The sequence below is a fragment of the Rhineura floridana genome, chromosome 4, assembly GCF_030035675.1.
Source record: "Rhineura floridana isolate rRhiFlo1 chromosome 4, rRhiFlo1.hap2, whole genome shotgun sequence".
NCBI lineage: Eukaryota > Metazoa > Chordata > Lepidosauria > Squamata > Rhineuridae > Rhineura > Rhineura floridana.
Genome location: NC_084483.1, coordinates 46,022,517 through 46,041,668, shown reverse-complemented (window position 1 = coordinate 46,041,668; position 19,152 = coordinate 46,022,517). Strand labels below are relative to the sequence as shown.

Genomic DNA, 19,152 nt, shown 5'->3' with positions numbered 1-19,152 from the left:
TACTATAGAAAATGCAATTTCTCCTTGATATCATCTAAGAAGACTAGCTTGTCAACATTATAGTTTAGAATTAGACTGAGGATTAGGAGTGAAAGGAAGGCCATGATTGTATATTCTGATCACAACCAGAAACAGATTAGATTTCTAGCTTTGGATTTTGATATAATGGGTTTTTTTCCCAGTACCATTTTCTCAACATATATTTTTTCTTGGCTTATATAAATGGCCATCCTTTTTCTGATGACTGCATTTCTCTTTATTTCATACTTCACAAAAAGCATGATAATTAGCAAGAGCTGTTGCATGAAGGAGCACCTAACTTCTACAAAAAATACAGTATTGAGATTTTATAATGTTAAGTATCCTCACATTTTCAGTACAATTGTGTTTTAAAGGGAATCATTTGCTCTCATTTCCATAATTATGCTGTGCTTGCTTATTTCCTATAGCACTCTTGAAATATCCAGTGCTGTGCAAGATATTAGCATGTGAGTCCATGCAATGTCAGTATGGTTTCCTCTAGCATTAAAGAAGCCACCTTCCCCCATTTCAGGGTCTACTCACAAATACTATTGAATGATATTCCTGTCTGTGCATGTTCACACTAAGTTTTATGTGTGTGTGGTTTTTTCAGTCAGTTCACGATTATGTCTGGTCATGTGGCCACAACTGGTCTCAGCCTAGATTTGATTATGGTACCCAATCACAGCTACAGATTTTTTTAGTGGCTTGTTTGTGGAGTTAATCAGCAATACTCAGAATGTAGATCAGCCCATAGTAATGAGCCTGGAAGACAGCAGAATGGGAGCAGCATGAAATCACAGCGAAAGTGGGAATGGGACTACCTGGTATTTTTAACTAGTTACTGATGATAAGAGGTCTTGTTGGTTTATGCTATGACTGCTAAGAAGCCTTTTGATGAAGGATCTGTATGTGTACCTATATATATGTGTGCATTTTCAAACACACACGCAGAAACACACGCACACATTTTTACCACTGTGTAGATACTGTAGAAATATGCACTGACAAGTTGTGGTTAATCACTAAAACTCGAAGCATATTGTATGATGCAGCTGTAATATTACTTGCCCTTGCTGCAGAGCTATATGCCACATTTTGAGCAATAGCATTTTGTCAGGATCCAAAGAATTCTTGTAGGTGTCCTAATGGGTCTTTAATTCCCCCCACCTTTAAATTAGGAATGGGGAATCTGTGATCCTCCAGAACTTGCCATACTACAACTTATGGAGAGTCACAAGTTCTCCACCCCATAGAGGAATTATAAGCACTAGTTTAAAATAGTTAGGCGAACATAAATATAGGTGCTTTAAATATGGCATCTTTAGTGTAAACATGTGAAATAGCAATAAGTACTATCTGATAATAGGCATAGGCAACACTTGGATGAACATATGATTGTTGTATCTTCTGATGTTTTTGTTGTTGCTGTTGATGTTCAAACATTAAGAAAAGTAAGGGATTCATCCAGTTTTGGCTTGTTTGGGACTCCACAATGTGTTAAAAGGCTGCTACTGCTAGGCAGCAACTGAATGGGAGGTGTCTCCCTGCTACTGGATGGTAAAGTGGTGGGGTGTGGCCATTCTATGCAATCAGCATGTAGCCCAGTTGTGGTGGTGCTTAGTCCCAAAGCCTATACTCTATCACTTAGTAGCACAAGGTGTTGTATGTACAGTGCAACAATGCATAGGCTGAAGTTCAACACCTACTTGTTTATCCAGTGGTTGTTTTCTTTTTCAACTGCTTTGTAATATATTTTGGCTGCAATCAAGAATATTTCTTCCCCAAGTTAGTCCTAATCAAATCAGACTTTATTCAACTAAATGAGTGTCTCTTGTGGATGTAGTCCATCATGTTTCTATGTTTATAGTTTAGTTGTCAAACTAGTTTCTTAAAGAGTAACTTGATTTAACTTGATTTAATTTTGGTGTGACTGAAACCAGCGATTTGAGGAATTCAACCCTGATCAGTATAATTATGCTTTTAGACAACCAATTAACTTTTCATTACTTTGAGGAACCCTATGTTGTGCAAACACTATCTTAAGGTAAATACTTGCAATTTGAGGATGGATATTTCTCAGATTACACTTCTTTCTTCCTGTTTATGCAGCGGTTCCACGAACAAGTGATACACAGTGCAGCTCCGTTCCAGAGCCGAAATATGGTAGGAGGATTGGCTCTGAATTTTCAGCAGGTTCTGTGGTTCGCTTTGAATGTAGTCCTGGCTATCTTCTGCAAGGCTCCAAAGCTATCCGCTGCCAGTCTGTGCCCAATGCTTTAGCTCAGTGGAACGACACAGTGCCAAGCTGTGTGGGTAAGGCTTATCATATTTAGGGCATCTGTTTCTAAATCAGAATTCGAGAATGCTACTTGTTTCATCAAGTAGTATTTAACACTTAAATTCTCTCTCCATTGATTAATACTGGACAAGTCCAATTTAAAAGAGCAATTTGTCATTTCAAAAGTAATTGAGTACCAGCTGGTTGGAAGGCAGTATAGTGTTTCACATAATAACCTATCAGATTAACAAGGTTGATGCATGTTTTGCTGAATATTTATTATCAATATGACTGCCTCTAATATCATAAGTATAATATGGAGCATAATGTCAACATCTAGAAATCACTGTTAATTAATTGATTTCTTCATGAAACAACCTTTACAGCAGATTTATAACTGATACAATTTAAAAACTGCGGTTATAATGTAATATTTTAGAATATTGTGAACCAAAATAACTTTGTCCAATCAATGCACTTAACTTGCTGCATTTTGTCAGTAAGAGTATCTAATAAAAATGTGTTTACTGTCTGGGATTCTTTGGAACCTATCAAGTGTTTTTTCTTTTTTCTCCCAAGACGTCTGTGTTGAAATTATTCATAATACTGTCAGGGACAGTGTGACTTTAGGAAGAATAAAATAAAACCTTCATGATTTAAATTATAATATATAATTTTATTTGAGTACATCCAGTTTCTGGTATATTGTCATGAAACAGAAGAAATCTCTATTTCCCACAGTATACATATTTCAAAAGTGAGCTACACCGAAGAGTTTCACCTTTTTATTGTGGAAACTCTCTTAAAACTGTTTGTTAGAAAGCATTCACCCTCTCTCTGTGGTTCACACTTAATGTAAATGCTGCTCTAGGCTCCTTTAAAGAAAGGCTGGGATATTTAATAAATAAACAAACAAACAACATTAATGATTAATATAAAAAATTTGCATGGGCAGGCCTGGCAACCAAGCATGGTCCATCCTGTCTTGGTCATTCTGGGGCATGAAACTGTGAGGCAGCTTAGAACTTACCTAGCTTCTGTGATACAATGCCTATTTCTCTGTCTTCAACTTCAAAGCAGTTTTAAACAAATCTTTTCCTGTGTGCTTCCTCTGCTCCCCAGATTCTGTGGCTGTTTCTTTGTCCCATTCTCTAATCCCTTCTCAGTTCTTCTGTGGTGCTTCCTCCTTCTCCAGTTTTACAATGCATTGACTGTCTTGTGGGGAAAAAATGGACTGGAATGAAAAAAAGGAAGAAAAGCTAGAATAAAGCCACCTGAATTTAAAACATCATTACCATGGTTTGGCAGCCATGATAATTATTAAAGACAATTTATTTGAATGTGTATATTTGTTTTTGTATATATTTAGAGGTTTCCTTTGAAATGAATGTTGTTTTTGTTCTACACTGCTTGTTATTGGAATGACTGAAATGAGGTATTTCTTTCCTATTGTCTGTGTTACTTTGCTGTTCAGTGAACATTTTTTGCCATTGTCATTATCTCTGATTCAATTTGCAGTGCCGTGCAGTCGAAATTTCACTGAACGGAGGGGTACTATATTATCTCCAGGCTATCCTGAACCTTATGGTAACAGCTTGAATTGTGTGTGGAAAATCATAGTGACTGAGGGATCAGGTATTCAGGCAAGTCCATATTTTGCCAACAGTGGAATATCCCCTACCTCACAAGAGTACAAATGATTTGATTATTGATTTATCATTCCTCTTCTCACTCCCTAGCCAAATCTGAAGAAAATAATCAGTTTGTTTCCATTTATTTATTTATACCCATATACTGTCCAATCATCTATATCCTCTGAGTGGTCTACAGATGTAAAACAATAAAATACAGTTACAATATTCAATGCAAAAATTACAAAGGAAAACAAAACCCATGAACAGACCAGCAGGGGAAAAAACAGCAGAAAAACATGAGAAAGCATGAAATCAAAACCATCAAAACCAATAAACCCCAGTAGGAATACCACTAAAACCCAGCCTAGAAGGGAAACCACATAATTCAAGGAAATAAAATGCCCTACAGTTATTAAAAGGCTTGGGAGAATAAAAAGTTCTTCACCTGGCACCAACAAGATAACAATGTAGGCATGAAGCAAGCTCTTCTGGGGAGAGCATTCCATAATTGGGGTTGTTGTTGTTGTTATGACTATGACTTATGGCGACCCTATGAATCAGTGACCTCCAAGAGCATCTGTCATGAACCACCCTGTTCAGATCTTGTAAGCTCAGGTCTGTGACTTCCTTTATGGAATCAATCCATCTCTTGTTTGGCCTTCCTCTTTTTCTACTCCCTTCTGTTTTTCCCAGCATTATTATATTTTCTAGTGAATCATGTCTTCTCATGATGTGACCAAAGTATGATAACCTCAGTTTCATCATTTTAGCTTCTAATGATAGTCCTGGTTTAATTTGTTGTAACACCCAATTATTTGTCTTTTTCGCAGTCCATGGTATGTGCAAAGCTCTCCTCCAACACCACATTTCAAATGAGTTGATTTTTCTCTTATCCGCTTTTTTCACTGTCCAACTTTCACATCCATACATAGAGATCGGGAATACCATGGTTGAATGATCCTGACTTTAGTGTTCAGTGATACATCTTTGCATTTGAGGACCTTTTCTAGTTCTCTCACAGCTGCCCTCCCCAGTCCTAGCCTTCTTCTGATTTCTTGACTATTGTCTCCATTTTGGTTAAGGACTGTGCCAAGGTATTGATAATCCTTGACAAGTTCAATATCCTCGTTGTCAACTTTAAAGTTACATAAATCTTCTGTTGTCATTACTTTAGTCTTTTTGACGTTCAGCTGTAGTCCTGCTTTTGTGCTTTCCTCTTTAACTTTCATCAGTATTCGTTTTAAATCATTACTGGTTTCTGCTAATAGTATGGTATCATCTGCATATCTTAAATTATTGATATTTCTCCCTCCAATTTTCACACCTCCTTCATCTTGGTCCAATCCTGCTTTCCGTACGATATGTTCTGCATACAGATTAAATAAAGAGGGTGACAAGATATACCCGTCTCACACCCTTTCCAATGGGGAACCAATCGGTTTGCCACCACACGAAGGAAGACTCGAGATGCAGAGATGGAATAATGTTATATTTATTCAAATATAACAAATAATGAAATCTTAGCCAATTTAATCCAAATAACCAGATTCAAACCTCTTTGGGCAGGTGAGGACAACCCTAACTGTGAGGGAGTATTCAGTCCTCTGTATAACCCACCAGTCAAGGATGTGGGAGAACCAATCCCTTCTTGCTATTAGAGCCAGGTATAATGTTCCAACCTCCACAGCATGGCCCCGCCGTACAGGCGTTCACCCTGCTGCACAAGTTGGTCCCACAAGGACACTCATCAGATCCCCCCCCAGATCTTCAGCACTGATGGTTCCCTAGCGAGTGCCCTTTACCAACATTATAAAAGCGGTAAGGGCGGCAAAGAAGTTTCACTTCGCTGCCTCTATCAGGACATCTCTCTGCCGCCCTGCAGAGCTTTTCAGGGTTGTACGAAGACTCTTACATTCTGGTCCTCGAGATATTATTGAAACATCTGAAGCTCGCTGTAACGACATCGCAGGGCACTTCCAAAATAAAATCGCATGCATCCGTAGGGACCTAGACTCCGATGTTATGACAGACGAATCCATTGAAGTGTCCAGAACACGGTCTTGTCTTTCATTATTGGATGAGTTTCAGTTGGTGCAGCTTGAGGAAGTGGACAAGGTACTTGGATTGGTGCGGGTGACCACGTCTGCTCTAGCTCCTTGTCCATCTTGGCTAGTGAAGGCTAGCAGGACTACTACCACCGGCTGGGCCAAGGAAGTGATAAATGCCTCCTTGAGTGAGGGAGTAGTCCCTAGTAGCCTCAAGGAGGCAGTAGTAAGACCTCTCTTAAAGAAACCTTCCTTAGACCCAGATGACCTGAACAACTATAGACCGGTGGCGAATGTCCCCTTTTTGGGCAAGGTTCTGGAGCGGGTGGTTGCCGGTCAGCTCCAGGTGCTCTTGGATGAGACCAATTATCTGGATCCGTTTCAATCCGGTTTTAGGCCTGGTTTTGGCACTGAAACAGCCTTGGTCGCCCTGTATGATGACCTTTGTCGGGAGAGGGACAGAGGGAGTGTGACTCTGTTGATTCTCCTTGATCTCTCAGCGGCGTTTGATACCATCGACCATGGTATCCTTCTGGGGAGACTCGCGGAGTTGGGAGTTGGAGGCACTGCTTGGCAGTGGTTCCGCTCCTACTTGGCGGATCGTCACCAGAAGGTAGTACTTGGGGAACATTGCTCGACTCCTTGGACTCTCCATTGTGGAGTCCCTCAGGGGTTGGTTTTGTCCCCCATGCTTTTTAACATCTACATGCAGCCTCTGGGTGCCGTCATCAGGAGTTTTGGAGTGCGTTGCCACCAGTACGCTGATGACACGCAGCTCTATTTCTCCTTTTCATCTTCTACAGGTGAGTCTGTGGATGTGCTGAATCACTGCCTGACCGCGATAATGGACTGGATGAGAGCTAATAAACTGAGACTCAATCCAGACAAGACTGAGACACTGTTGGTGAATGCCTTCCCTGCCCAGATGGTGGATGCTTACCCTGTTCTAGATGGGGTTACACTCCCCTTGAAGGAACAGGTTCGTAGTCTTGGGGTTCTTTTCGATCCTTCCTTGTCTCTGGAGGCGCAAGTGGCCACGGTGGGAAGGAATGCATTCTACCACCTTCGGTTGGTAGCCCAGCTACGCCCCTATCTGGACAGGGATGACCTCGCCTCAGTTGTTCATGCTCTGGTAACTTCTAGGTTGGATTACTGTAATGCGCTCTACGTAGGGCTGCCCTTGAAGACAGTTCGGAAGCTTCAGCTAGTGCAAAACGCAGCAGCCAGACTGCTGACGAGGACCAGCCGGTCAGCGCATATAACACCTGTTCTGGCCCGTTTGCACTGGCTACCTATTTGCTTCCGAGCCAGATTCAAGGTGCTGGTTTTGACCTATAAAGCCTTACACGGCGTGGGACCGCAGTATCTTGTGGAACGCCTCTCCCGCTATGAACCGACCCGGTCACTTCGCTCAGCGTCTAAGGCCCTCCTCCAGGTACCAACCCATCGGGAAGCCCGGAGGACAGTTACTCGATCTACGGCCTTTTCTGTAGTGGCCCCCGAATTGTGGAATAGCCTCCCCGAAGAAATACACCTGGCGCCGACGCTTCTATCTTTTCGGCGCCAGGTTAAGACCTGGCTATGCTCCCAGGCATTTTAAAGCGTTTAATGTTACAATTTTAAATCTCTTTGTTTCAGTTTATTTATTGTGATATTTTGTATTTCTGTGCTTTTAATCTTTTGTACACCGCCCAGAGAGCTATTCGCTATGGGAGGTTTAAAAATGAAATAAAATAAAATAAATAAAATGCCTCTATCTCCTGTTTTTACCCCCTGCTTCCTCACCTGCCCGAATTCCATGCCAGCCAAAGCTAGACAAGCTCAATACCCCCGAAAGGCCAATTGAATCCATCCAAGCAGTATGGAGTAGGCAAAACAAAAGGGACTCTGAAATCAGAATCCCCCCCAAAAAATTCCTACTCAGCTCCAACTGGTGACTAGCAAAGCCCATACTGACAAGGGAGGGAGGGTGCCGCAAGGCGAAAGAGGCAAGTTCCAGGGGAGGAGTGGGCTTTTAAACCCTGCTCGTCCCTTCTTCCTATAAGTCATCAGACCCCACCTGACCCCACTCAAAATCTTCGGAAATATTCCCGAGTATTCCCAAAGAGTGGGGTGTGTGGCAAACACGCCCCTGCACAAGGCGGGAACACCATTCTCCATATTCTGTCCTTACAGTAGACTCTTGTACAGAGTATAGGTTGTGCATCAGGACAAACAACGAAGGAGTGAGTGTCATCCAATGTCTGGACACGTGTGGTGGTCTCAGCCAAAAAATGCTTTCGAGAGAGTATTAGTAATCCGATGATCATGATATTGATTACTAATACTCTCTCGAAAGCATTTTTTGGCTGAGACCACCGCACGTGTCCAGACATTCAGTAATTGCCCCTGATGAAGGCTGTATATTGTTAGCCGAAACGCGTTGGTCTTTTTACAAGAATTTTTTAAAAAATACATGCTCCTAAATAAACTTTTGGTAATTTCCTACCTACGTTTTTCCCTTTTTTCTTCTGTCATTCTGGGGCAACCCCCCCTCCCTTCTGTGCATCAGGACAATCAGATGCTGTGGCACCCCCATTTCTTTTAAAGCATTCCATAGTTTTTCATGATCTACACAGTCAAAGGCTTTGCTGTAATCTATAAAGCACAGGGTGATTTCCTTCTGAAATTCCGTGTTCTGTTCCATTATCCAACGTATGCTTGCGATATATTCTCTGGTGCGTCTTCCCTTTCTAAATCCAGCTTGGACATCTGGCATTTCTCGCTCCGTATATGGTAAGAGCCTTTGTTGTAGAATCTTGAGCATTGCTTTACTTGCATGGGATATTAAGGCAATAGTTTGATAATCTTGGTCAGTCAGTGTGTTCCCCTGTTGATTATTCAACATCCCTACTCATGGTTTAAATTTCCTTTTCATTTCTCTAATCTTTTGGAACAGGGCTCTTGTTCTTCCTTTTTGTTGTCCTCTTCTGTTTCTATACCATAACTATTGTAATAGTTCTTTTTGTCCCTATGTACTAGTCGCTGTATTGTCTCTGACTTCACTCCATAGTTCTTCCGGTTCTCTGTCAACTAAGTTTAAAGCCTCAAACCTGTTCCTTATCTGATCTTTATATTCTTCTGGGATGTTATTTAAATTGTATTTTGGCATTAAGATTGCTTTGTTCTTCTTCTTTAGCTTTACTCTGATTTTCAATACAACCAGTTCATGATCTGCACCACAGTCTGCTCCTGGTCTTGTTGCAGAAAGTATGGAACTTCTCCATCTTCTGGTACCAATTATATAATCAATTTGATTCCTATATTGACCATTTGGTGATGTCCATGTGTACAGTTGTCTTTTCGGTTGCTCAAAAAATGTGTTCGTAAGAAACAAATGATTGGCTTCACAGAATTTGATAAGTCTTTCTCCTGCTTCATTTCTGTCTCCTAAGCCCCATTTCCCTACAGTTCCTAGTTCTTCTCTGTTCCCTACTTTTACATTCCAGTCCCCCCTGATTATCAGCATATCTTGTTTTGGTGTGTGATCAATTTCTTCCTGTACTTCTGCATAAAATCTCTGCATAAATATCATACTTTGGACACATCATGAGAAGACCTGATTCACTAGAAAAGACAATCATGCTGGGAAAACAGAAGGGAGTAGAAAAAGAGGAAGGCAAACAAGAGATGGATTGATTCCATAAAGGAAGCCACAGACCTGAGCTTACAAGATCTGAACAGGGTGGTTCATGACAGATGCTCTTGGAGGTCGCTGATTCATAGGGTCACCATAAGTTGTAATCGACTTGAAGGCACATAACAACAACAACAAAATAAAGGAATATCACAATCTGTTGACAGGTAAACAAACAACTAACCAGGACATCTCAATCCATTTAATTAAATTAACACCAAAGATCTTTTTAAAATTATGATGGAAATGGAATGAAGCTATGCAGTATTTATTAGAGGTACACATCAGCTCTGTGTGGCAGTCAAATAATGAAGCAGTTTGGGGTGCTTTGGGGGTCTGCCCCAACCAGTCAAAGTGTGATGCCAGTAACAACCCCCCAAGTCAGATCAAGGCCCCCACAAACGCTTGTGTTGCTCGTGGGTTTTTATTCTGTACAGAAGAGCTCAGTGTTTTCATATATATCTTTCTTTCTCCAGGTCTGTGGGCTTTGCAAGAAGTGAGGGTGTCCAAAATGTTGTCTGCGGAGCACTGAAGAGCTCTGGAATTTTTGTTTGTTTTTTGTTAAAACACAGCAGTGAAGGTTTTTTTTAAAAAAGTTAACAGCATAATTTAATACAAAAGCCCCCCACAAACCAGAACTCCAAAGGCAGTGTTCTAGACAGCCTCATATTGTGAAACCTATTGGAGGCCTGTTAGATTTACATCATAAGCATGAAGACCAATCTCAGAGGAAAGAAACTTTGGAAAGTTTTTTTAAAATGTACAAGCAAGAATACACACCAATCAGTGAATTGTTTTAAAATAAGAAAGAACAAAAGGCAACCTGCCCACTCTCTCCCTCCCATAAAGGATTTTTTGGGAAAGTGAGTCCCTTTTACTTATGCCACAAAAGGTCCCTAAACCTATTTATCTGTAATTAATTCACTCTGAAAGGGCTACTGCCCCTGTAAATTTCCTCCACTTTGGCCAAATGGGGAAAAAGTTATAGCTGTTTTGATTCCCCATTATCGTGAATGGGGAATACAGATCTTTGTTTTCTGAAGAGTGGCTTGCAACCCAGAACACAGATTGAAGTGGAGAAAGCATAGAATAATTCAGAAAAAAACACAGACAAAAATACAAGCCAAACAAGTTGGGGAGGTGCACACACCTAGGATTCATAGAGTTTTGTTCTTTCTTATCTGCACTCTCCATTTAAAGTATCAGAAGAAAATAGACTGACACTTAGATGTCGACCTAGAGCTGATATATACAGTTGCTTCATAAGCATTATTTAAAAAATATTAAAGTTTTACTATAAGGACATAATCCTGTAGACCCCTCAAACAACAGGATCAACAACAACAAATAAGCAAAATTAACTAAAGCAAAATTAACTAGAATAAGTTTCCTTATTGAGCCGAACTTGTGGCATTAAATAAACACTTTAGTAGAAAATATGCCTCATAAATCAAATACACTTTTAAAAAACAGTTTCTTCCACTATTGTATATTTCTTTAAGAGGAATGTCCCTTCTGTCTCTCCTGCTAAAATATAAAAGTGAGAAGTATGTCAATGTGATGCATATATTTATTTTAATGCATCTGTCTCTGAGAAATCCACTGAATTCACACCATGACAATGCAAATTAAAGAAAAATAACTGATTTCAGGGAAGCTCATTATAAGAAGCTACATCTGAGACTTAACATTGCTGAGCTGAATTTTATCAAGTTTCTATTCTCAGGCTGGAATTTGCATGTTTGATGATGAAGAATATTTTGAAAATGGAGGTGCTTTACAGCAATAGCAAAAGTGAAAAGACAAGCTTATCTTTACACTACACATTCATAACTATAAAAGATTGATTGACTTTGGTACAGCTTGCCTCCTTGTCCTTGTAAGTGTTGTTACAACAAGCAATTCAGAGCCCCCTGACTTCTATTTTACTTCTATTTGTTATTTATTTAAAGTATTATATTTCCCTCCTTTTCTCCAGAATACGAGTGTGGGTTACAGTAATTACTACTAGCCATGATGGCTATGCTCTGTATCCATAGTCGGAGGCAGTATGCTTCTAAATACCAGTTTCTAGAAACTGCAGAAGGGGACCTTACACTCAGGTCCTGCTTGCAGACTTCCCGTTGCATCTGGTTGGCCACTCTGAGAGCAGGATGTTGGGCTAGATGGACCACTGGCCTGATCCAGCAAGCTTTTCTTATGTTCTTAATTCAGTAAAACAACCAATACAGAATAAAACCATTAAAAGTACATATACATAAAGTTGTATAATATTTTACACCTCACAACTGAATAAAATTCAATGGTGTCAAATACTTGCTTTATGTATGGGATTTTTTTATTATATTCCAAAGGTTCAAGACATTTTACTCCGTGTTCTTGATAATTTTGCAACAATGAACCCTGAGAAAAGTTAAGAAATAGTGACATGGTCATGGTAAATGAAGGTTGTTTTGCACAGTTACATATATGCAAACAAAGGAGGACTGGTAGTGGGCACTTAATGGGGAACTGTGATTTGCCACAGTACCTTTGCTCATGACCATCCATCGTGTCTTTGCAGGCATTACCATGTCTGCTACATCTGCTGCATAATGTAAAGGCCCATGGTGAGGTTCATCACTCAGTCAAGTTCTGCAACTGGTTCTTTCACAACAAAATCCTGCAAAAACAAAACAAAAACTATAAACCAGACACATCAAAATCGTATTCCTTATTTTCATTAGGATTTTTCTCCTCTAGCCAAAGTAAGCCGCTTTACCAATTCCAGTGATTGCTTACTCATGTAGGTTTCTGTGGCCTACATAGGCTGACCTGTTCGATAGAGGAAACTCCATATCTTTTATTATATTCCTTTGTGTGTGCAGCCTTTTCATGCCCACTTAATGAATGGACTGCATGCACAGGAATTCTAAACATATGCAGGCATGGGTCTGGATTGGAATGACTGTGTATAATTCTGCCTTGCAAAAATAACTTTATTGGGATCTTGCCAATGACTTCAGATACTGTTGTTTCCATGTATCTTGCCCTTTCCTTAGTCTTCCTCTTTTCCTTTCTTCCTTAGTCATCATATGTCATTTGCACCACACCATTTTCACTTGAAATCAAGCTATTCAGTTTTGTAATGTACCTATTTCTGAACTGTACCACTTCAAGCAGAAGGCTGCACGTATGAATGTTGAAACTTCACCTTGAAACTTTCTCTCTGTTTACAAAACTAACATGTAAGGGAGACAGCTTCTAGACTAGCTTTTCCTGGATATCTAAATTTATATGTGTAGGGAATTTAAATTGGGTAACATTTAAATATTTTATCTTCCATCAGCAGTCTGGTACAGTTCATCACCAAATACATCATGTGTATCTGCTATCATGCAGCTCAGCTCTGATAGACAGCACAATCCAAACCCTTCCATGTTTATGGCTGGTGGGTTAGGATGGCACATAGGTGCCTCTCTTCTTGTCTGTGCTAGCAGACAGGATCACTGCCAATGCGGGGCAGGGGCTGTACCACAGTGGAGGCCCCAGCTGCACCTCGGTGGGTTCCTTTTCTGGCAGTAGCAAGCAGGAAGCCCTGAAATGGCTATGGGAGTGGGATGCTGGCAACTTTAGGTTCACTAGATCCAAAGCCCTGAAGATTCCTTGAGGAGCCTGATTCTCAGGACCTTCAGCTACACCAGCCTTGACCTGCATAGCAAAATGAAAGAAAGAACTGCTCTCACCTTGTACCCTGGCCACCATGAGCCAGCAGGGCTTAGGATGGAACAATAGATACACCACTCCATTCCTTCTGGGCCCCATTAAAGATTGGCCTGTCATTTTTGAAAACATGGTATTAAAGGTCAAGTTTTCGCTTACAAGTGAATTCAGCATAAGACCAGTTCTTCCCTTTTGGGTGACACTTGAATGGCTTATTATTCTATTATCAGATGTTGCTTTTTGATGTCACACTTCATTTATAAGGCAGTATGAGTGTAACTTATACAGCTGTTGTTGTTGTTTTGCTATCAAGTTCATTGTTGGTTTTGTCTTTCCTGTCACTGTTTCTGAAAACATATATAACTATACTGTTTAATGAACACTCAGTGGTGTTGTTTTCACAGATCCAGGTCATAAGTTTTGCCACCGAGCATAACTGGGACTCCCTTGAGATTTATGATGGTGGTGACATGACAGCACCAAGGCTTGGGAGTTTTTCAGGTATGTAGAAATCTACATAGCTGTCTTACATATAAGTCTGTCACTCCTTTAAGTGGTGGACATCATTGTGCCATAGTGGGAGCAGGGAGCAGAGTGGCTTTGTGGGGGGCAGCGTGGGCTGTATGGGCTCATGCCGACCCCAGAAACAAGGTCCCCAGCCCTAGGTTGAATGGCAAGGGAGGGGCAGCTGCTATGCTCCAAAATTGTTGTGGGACCCAGCAATCCAGTCCACACAAAGGTGGGGATTCCCTCCCTCCCCAAATATCTTCTACTGATAACCCAGCCGGCATGCTCAGTGGAGCATCTGGCCAACAGTCGGGCCTCCCAGTGGCCAGATCCTAGCCTTTTGCTCTGTCAAATCTCAATGTACTTACTGCAAACAATAAGGTTGTGGCCATTTTTTACCCACATGCTGCCTCTTATTGTTCTTGGCTGCCCTGTCCCTGCTCTCTGTCCCTGCGGTATAACATAGATGCATCAAATAGGGATAGTTGCTTCATATTTTAGTGCAAACTTATCAAACTCGCACTTTCTAAAAACAATATGCCAACTGAAATGCAGTTATTCTTCAAAATTCAAATTTCTCTAAATTTTGTGAGGCAGTTCTACTAAATAATGTGTACAAAAATGTATATATTAGGGGGAAGTGTGCCTAAAATGAATATTGTAGTGAGAATAATGTACAAAAAGACATATTTTAAGGAATTGCTTGCAGAAATGTGTATAGGAGAAATGTGGCTAAGATGCTGAGATTTTTTACTTAGGACTGGAAAGAAAGCCTATAAATTGATGCAGAAATGTAGAGAACTGAACTAGACTATAAAAATGATAAACCAAGCAATCCTGTATGTGACATGCAGTGGACAAAATCGACCCCATCCAAAACAGGCAATTGACCAATTATCGAAACTCAGGAACCACCAACCCACAGTGCCTCCACCTTCCTAGAATTCAGACTTAGTTTATTGACCCTCATCCAGCCCATCACTGAGTCACAGCATTGCTTCAGGGCTTGCACAGCCTCTCCTGATACAAAGAAATAGAGCTGGATATCATCAGCGTACTGCTAACACCTCACTCCAAATCTCCTGATAACTGCTCCCAAGGGATATCTTTATACAGATGCTGAATAGCATTGAGGACAAGATGGTACCCTGTGGCACCCCACAGGACAACTACCAGGGGGCCAAAAGACAATCACCCAATGCTATTATCTGAAAATGACCCTCGAGGTAGGATTTGGAACCACTGTAAAACAGTGCCTCCAATACTCATCTCACTAAGTCAGCTCAGGATACCAAGGTCAATAGTATTAAAAGCCACCGAGAGATCAGATAAGAATAACAGGGTTGGACTCTCCCTGTCCTTCTGCTGAAACAGATCATCCATCAGGATGATGAATGCCGATTCAGTCCCATCACCAGGCCTGAACCCAGATTGGAATGGGTCAAGATAATCTGTTTTATCCAAGACCAGCCGGTAGTTGTCACAAAGCAATGGATCCAGGGTGGGCTTTTTCAGGAGCGGTCGGATCACCGCCTCTTTTAGCGTGGTTGGGACCACTGTTATCTCAATGATGCATTGACCGCACCGTGGATCCAGTCACCTCAGCAAGCTTTAATAAGCCAAGAAGAACAAGGGTCGGGAGAACACGTTGCTGGTCGCATCGTCTCAAGCACCTTGTCCATGTTATCAGGTCACATCAACTGAAACTGATCCCAAGAAGTTGCAGCAGACGTTGCACTGGACATCTCACTGGGGACTACGGTAGATGTGGATGGGGCATCAAGATTGCAATGGAGGTGAGCAAAGTGCCTTGCAAACAATTCTCAGTGGGCCTCCAAAGGGTGTAAAACTCTTATTTCCTGGAGTAGATGTCAACAGACCCCTGACAATATGGAAAAACTCCACGGTTGTTGTGAGTGAATGAGAGAGCAAATCAGAGGATGAGTACTTGGACTGGGAACCTGAGGAGGGAGTAGATAACAGGATGAACTCACAGAGTGCCCCAGCCCTCATCTTGGACAGCTCGGCCCCCTCAGCTCCTGATTCCCCTATGGAAGCGCTGCTGCTGCCACCACCAGAGACTCAACATCACACACCAGACATTTCCCAGCCTAGTGCTGCCCAGCCACCCCGCTGTCAGTTAGCAGCCCTCCGTCGGAGTCAGAAGCTGAGATCAAACCACCTTCACGTTGCACTCAGAGGCAAATTCAACAGGCTGGGCTAAGGAGGAACTTGTGTCTGTGCATGAGAACCAAGCTTATTTAAGGGGACGGCGGGGGAAATTCAGTGCTGGGTCAACATCTTAGTGCCGTGTTAGCAACTGTAGACAGTGTTAGCTGAGGGCCAAAGTTCCTAGCAAGTGTAGTTAGGTTAACGAGGTACATTGCTTTTGATGTAACTGTAATTTTAATGAAAAGAGAAAAGATCACAGCTGTGTCTGGATCTCTCAACATCGAACAGGACAGTTTGACTCAGACCCAACCTTCTCCCTCTGACGCCCCCATGATGGAACAAATGGAAGCGAGCGGTGGAGCCACGGAGGACTTCCAGAGAGCCTCTGAATTGAAGTTCAGAGCCTCCGAACTGAAAGCCAGTCTCTTCGAGCCGAGAATCAAGCTTGTGTCTCCAGATGACCTAGCTGGTGACCCAGGGAATCCCCACGCAGCAAGTGCAGGGATTCGCCCAGCCTCAGCCAGCACGCTGAACCAAGTATCCAGTGGGAATGCCAGCCTGCTATAGAGGGAAAGTAGAACACTTCCTCTTCCTGTTCCAGTGTGTATCAGTCAGAATTCCCCAACGACAATGTGAAGGTGGCATTCGTCATTAGTGTCCTGGAGGGAGAAGCTGCCCAGTGGGCTACACCGTTATTGCTCCGGAATGGCCCAGTCTTGACCCAGTATACCACCTTTATTAACGCTATGGCCGAGATCTTTCGAGACCCCCAGTGAAAAGAAACTGTGTCCTGCCAATTAGGGAACCTGAAGCAGGGGAAGAATTCACTGGGGACTTATACTAATGCCTTTCACATTCTAGCCCAAGAAACAGACTTTAATGACCTTGGTCTAATGTGTTTGTACTGTGAGGGACTCAGTGCCAAATTTCTGGATGAGTTGGTGCGTGCTCCACAACCAAGCACTTTAGCAGAGCAGATCCAATTGTGCCTGCAGATAGACAGCTGGCTTGAAGGTTTCCACCAGGAGCGCAAAGCTGAGATGACTTGATCCTTGCCTCCCATACCACTCCCCGGCACCTGCATTCCCCTCAACATGGAAACCTCAATGTTACTGGGGGAGAAGCACATGCAGATAGGTGTGTGGCCACGTCTGACAGAAGCGGAAAAAGAGAGGCGGCAAAAAGAAGGGCTGTGTCTATATTGCGGAAAGGCGGGGCACCTGTGCATCTCCAAATTGGAAAAGGTGCAGCTGCAGGAAAACTCTTACTCCTAATCCTCATAGAGGTCCATGAGCTGGGAACAACCGAAAGCCAGCAACCTCAAAGTCAGCCCCTCCCGCCAAAGCCCACCTTGCTTCTACCGATCTGCTTAGGATTGCCTACTGGTCAAAGCATCCAAGTCTTCGCCATGGTCGATTCAGGTGCCTCCTGGACCTGGGCTTTGCCCAGAAACACAGAGTGTCAACCGTTGAGCTCAAGGCACCTCTGTCAGTGGAATCTATAGACGGATGTCCCCTGAAGTCGGGTACAGTTGCTCAGGCCACAGCTGAGCTGCAAGTGGACATACCAGGATACGTGGAGAGGATGTAATTCTATTTGCCTACCTTACCCCGGTTCCCAGAGGTACACGGAATGGCCTGGTGCAACATGAACCCTCATCTCCTGGGAAAAAGGCAACTTGACCTTCCGCTCAGACTTCTGTGAGTGACACTGCTGGCTGCCAAAGATGGCTGCCCCAGCAACACTGGTGACAGTGTTCCCACCAGGGGAGGCTTCTCTGCCTGTGAAATGCCAGGGCTTCTGAGATGTCTTTGTCAAGCAGAAGGTCAACCAGTTGCCACCCCACTGGCCTCACAACTGCGCTAGGGACATGCTGTCAGGAGCCAGCACCCTCTCAGGTCACAAGCACACCATATACAAGACAGAGTTGGCAGCAGCTTGCCCTGATCCATGGTTTAAGGAGTTACATTGTGCTCAAGAGCAAGATCCTTACGCTCAGGAGAGGGTGCATGAATTGGAGCAGCCCTCCCAAGATAGCGCACCAGGCTTCTCCTAGAGGGGAGGGATGCTCTACTAATATGAAGCCCTTTATATGCCTCCATGACAGTTTCAAGCCAAGGTCCTCCATCAATGCTATGACTCCACAGCCGCAGGGCATCTTGGGGTGTTCAAAATTTGCAGGCGGTCACACAAGACTTTTGCTGGCCAAAGGTTAAACATGACGTAGAGAGGTATGTTCAATCCTGTCCCACATGCACAAGAGCAAAACATGCCCCGCAGCAACCCACGGGTTTACTGGAGCCTTTCCCCACACCCAAGGGACCCTGGCAAATGGTGACTTTGGACTTTATCACAGACTTGCCTGCCTCCCAGGGGAAGACGACTATTCTGGTGGTCATGAATGCTTTCAGCAAAATGGCACATTTCATCCCTTGTACAGGGCTGCCAACCGCCTGAGAGACTGCCTGACTGTTTGTAGAGCATGTTTTTTGTCTGCACGGTCTCCCCAACAGTTTAGTTTCAGATCAGGGAGCCCAGTTTACAGCCCGATTCTGGTGAGCCTTATGGCAATTGCTACAGACTGAGCTCCGGTTGTCATCCGCCCACCACCCCCAGACTGATGGACAGACAGACAAAGTGAATGCTACCTTGGAATAATATCTCCGTTGTTATGTAAATTACCAGCAAGACAACTGGGTGTCCTTATTGCCCCTGTAGAGTTTGCTTGCAATAACTCAGTACACGAGTCTACTCAGCGGATGCCATTCTTTGCCAGCTTTGGGTTCCATCTGCGTACCTTTGCCACCCCTGTCTCCATCCCTGCAATTCCAGCAGTGACAGAGTTCATGCAAGAATTGCAAGCAATGGAGCAGTTACTACAGGAGCAACTGTCACGTGTGAAAGCCAACTGCAAACGGGTGGTGGATCAGCATTGCCAGCCTAGCCCAGAGATACAGGTTGGAGACTAGGTGTGGCTTTCCACACATTATTTACCCACCGAGTTCCCAGCCATAGACTAGAAGCTCGAAGTGGAGGCTCAGATCAATCCAGTTTTGTTTACATCTACCCGCTTCTCTCAAGATCCATTCCGTCTTTCATCGTTCTCTGTTAACC

General features: G+C 42.8%; 1 protein-coding gene across 1 annotated transcript in view; it reads left to right on the top strand.

Moving 5' to 3' along the window:
* The window catches only part of CSMD1 (CUB and Sushi multiple domains 1), a 1,745,606-nt gene that overhangs the window by 1,483,142 nt on the left and 243,312 nt on the right, over positions 1-19,152 (top strand). The window contains exons 34-36 of the mRNA XM_061622907.1: positions 2,134-2,337; positions 3,821-3,945; positions 13,764-13,860. Of these exons, the coding sequence (XP_061478891.1) occupies positions 2,134-2,337; positions 3,821-3,945; positions 13,764-13,860 (426 nt within the window). The remainder of the gene's footprint in view (positions 1-2,133; positions 2,338-3,820; positions 3,946-13,763; positions 13,861-19,152) is intronic.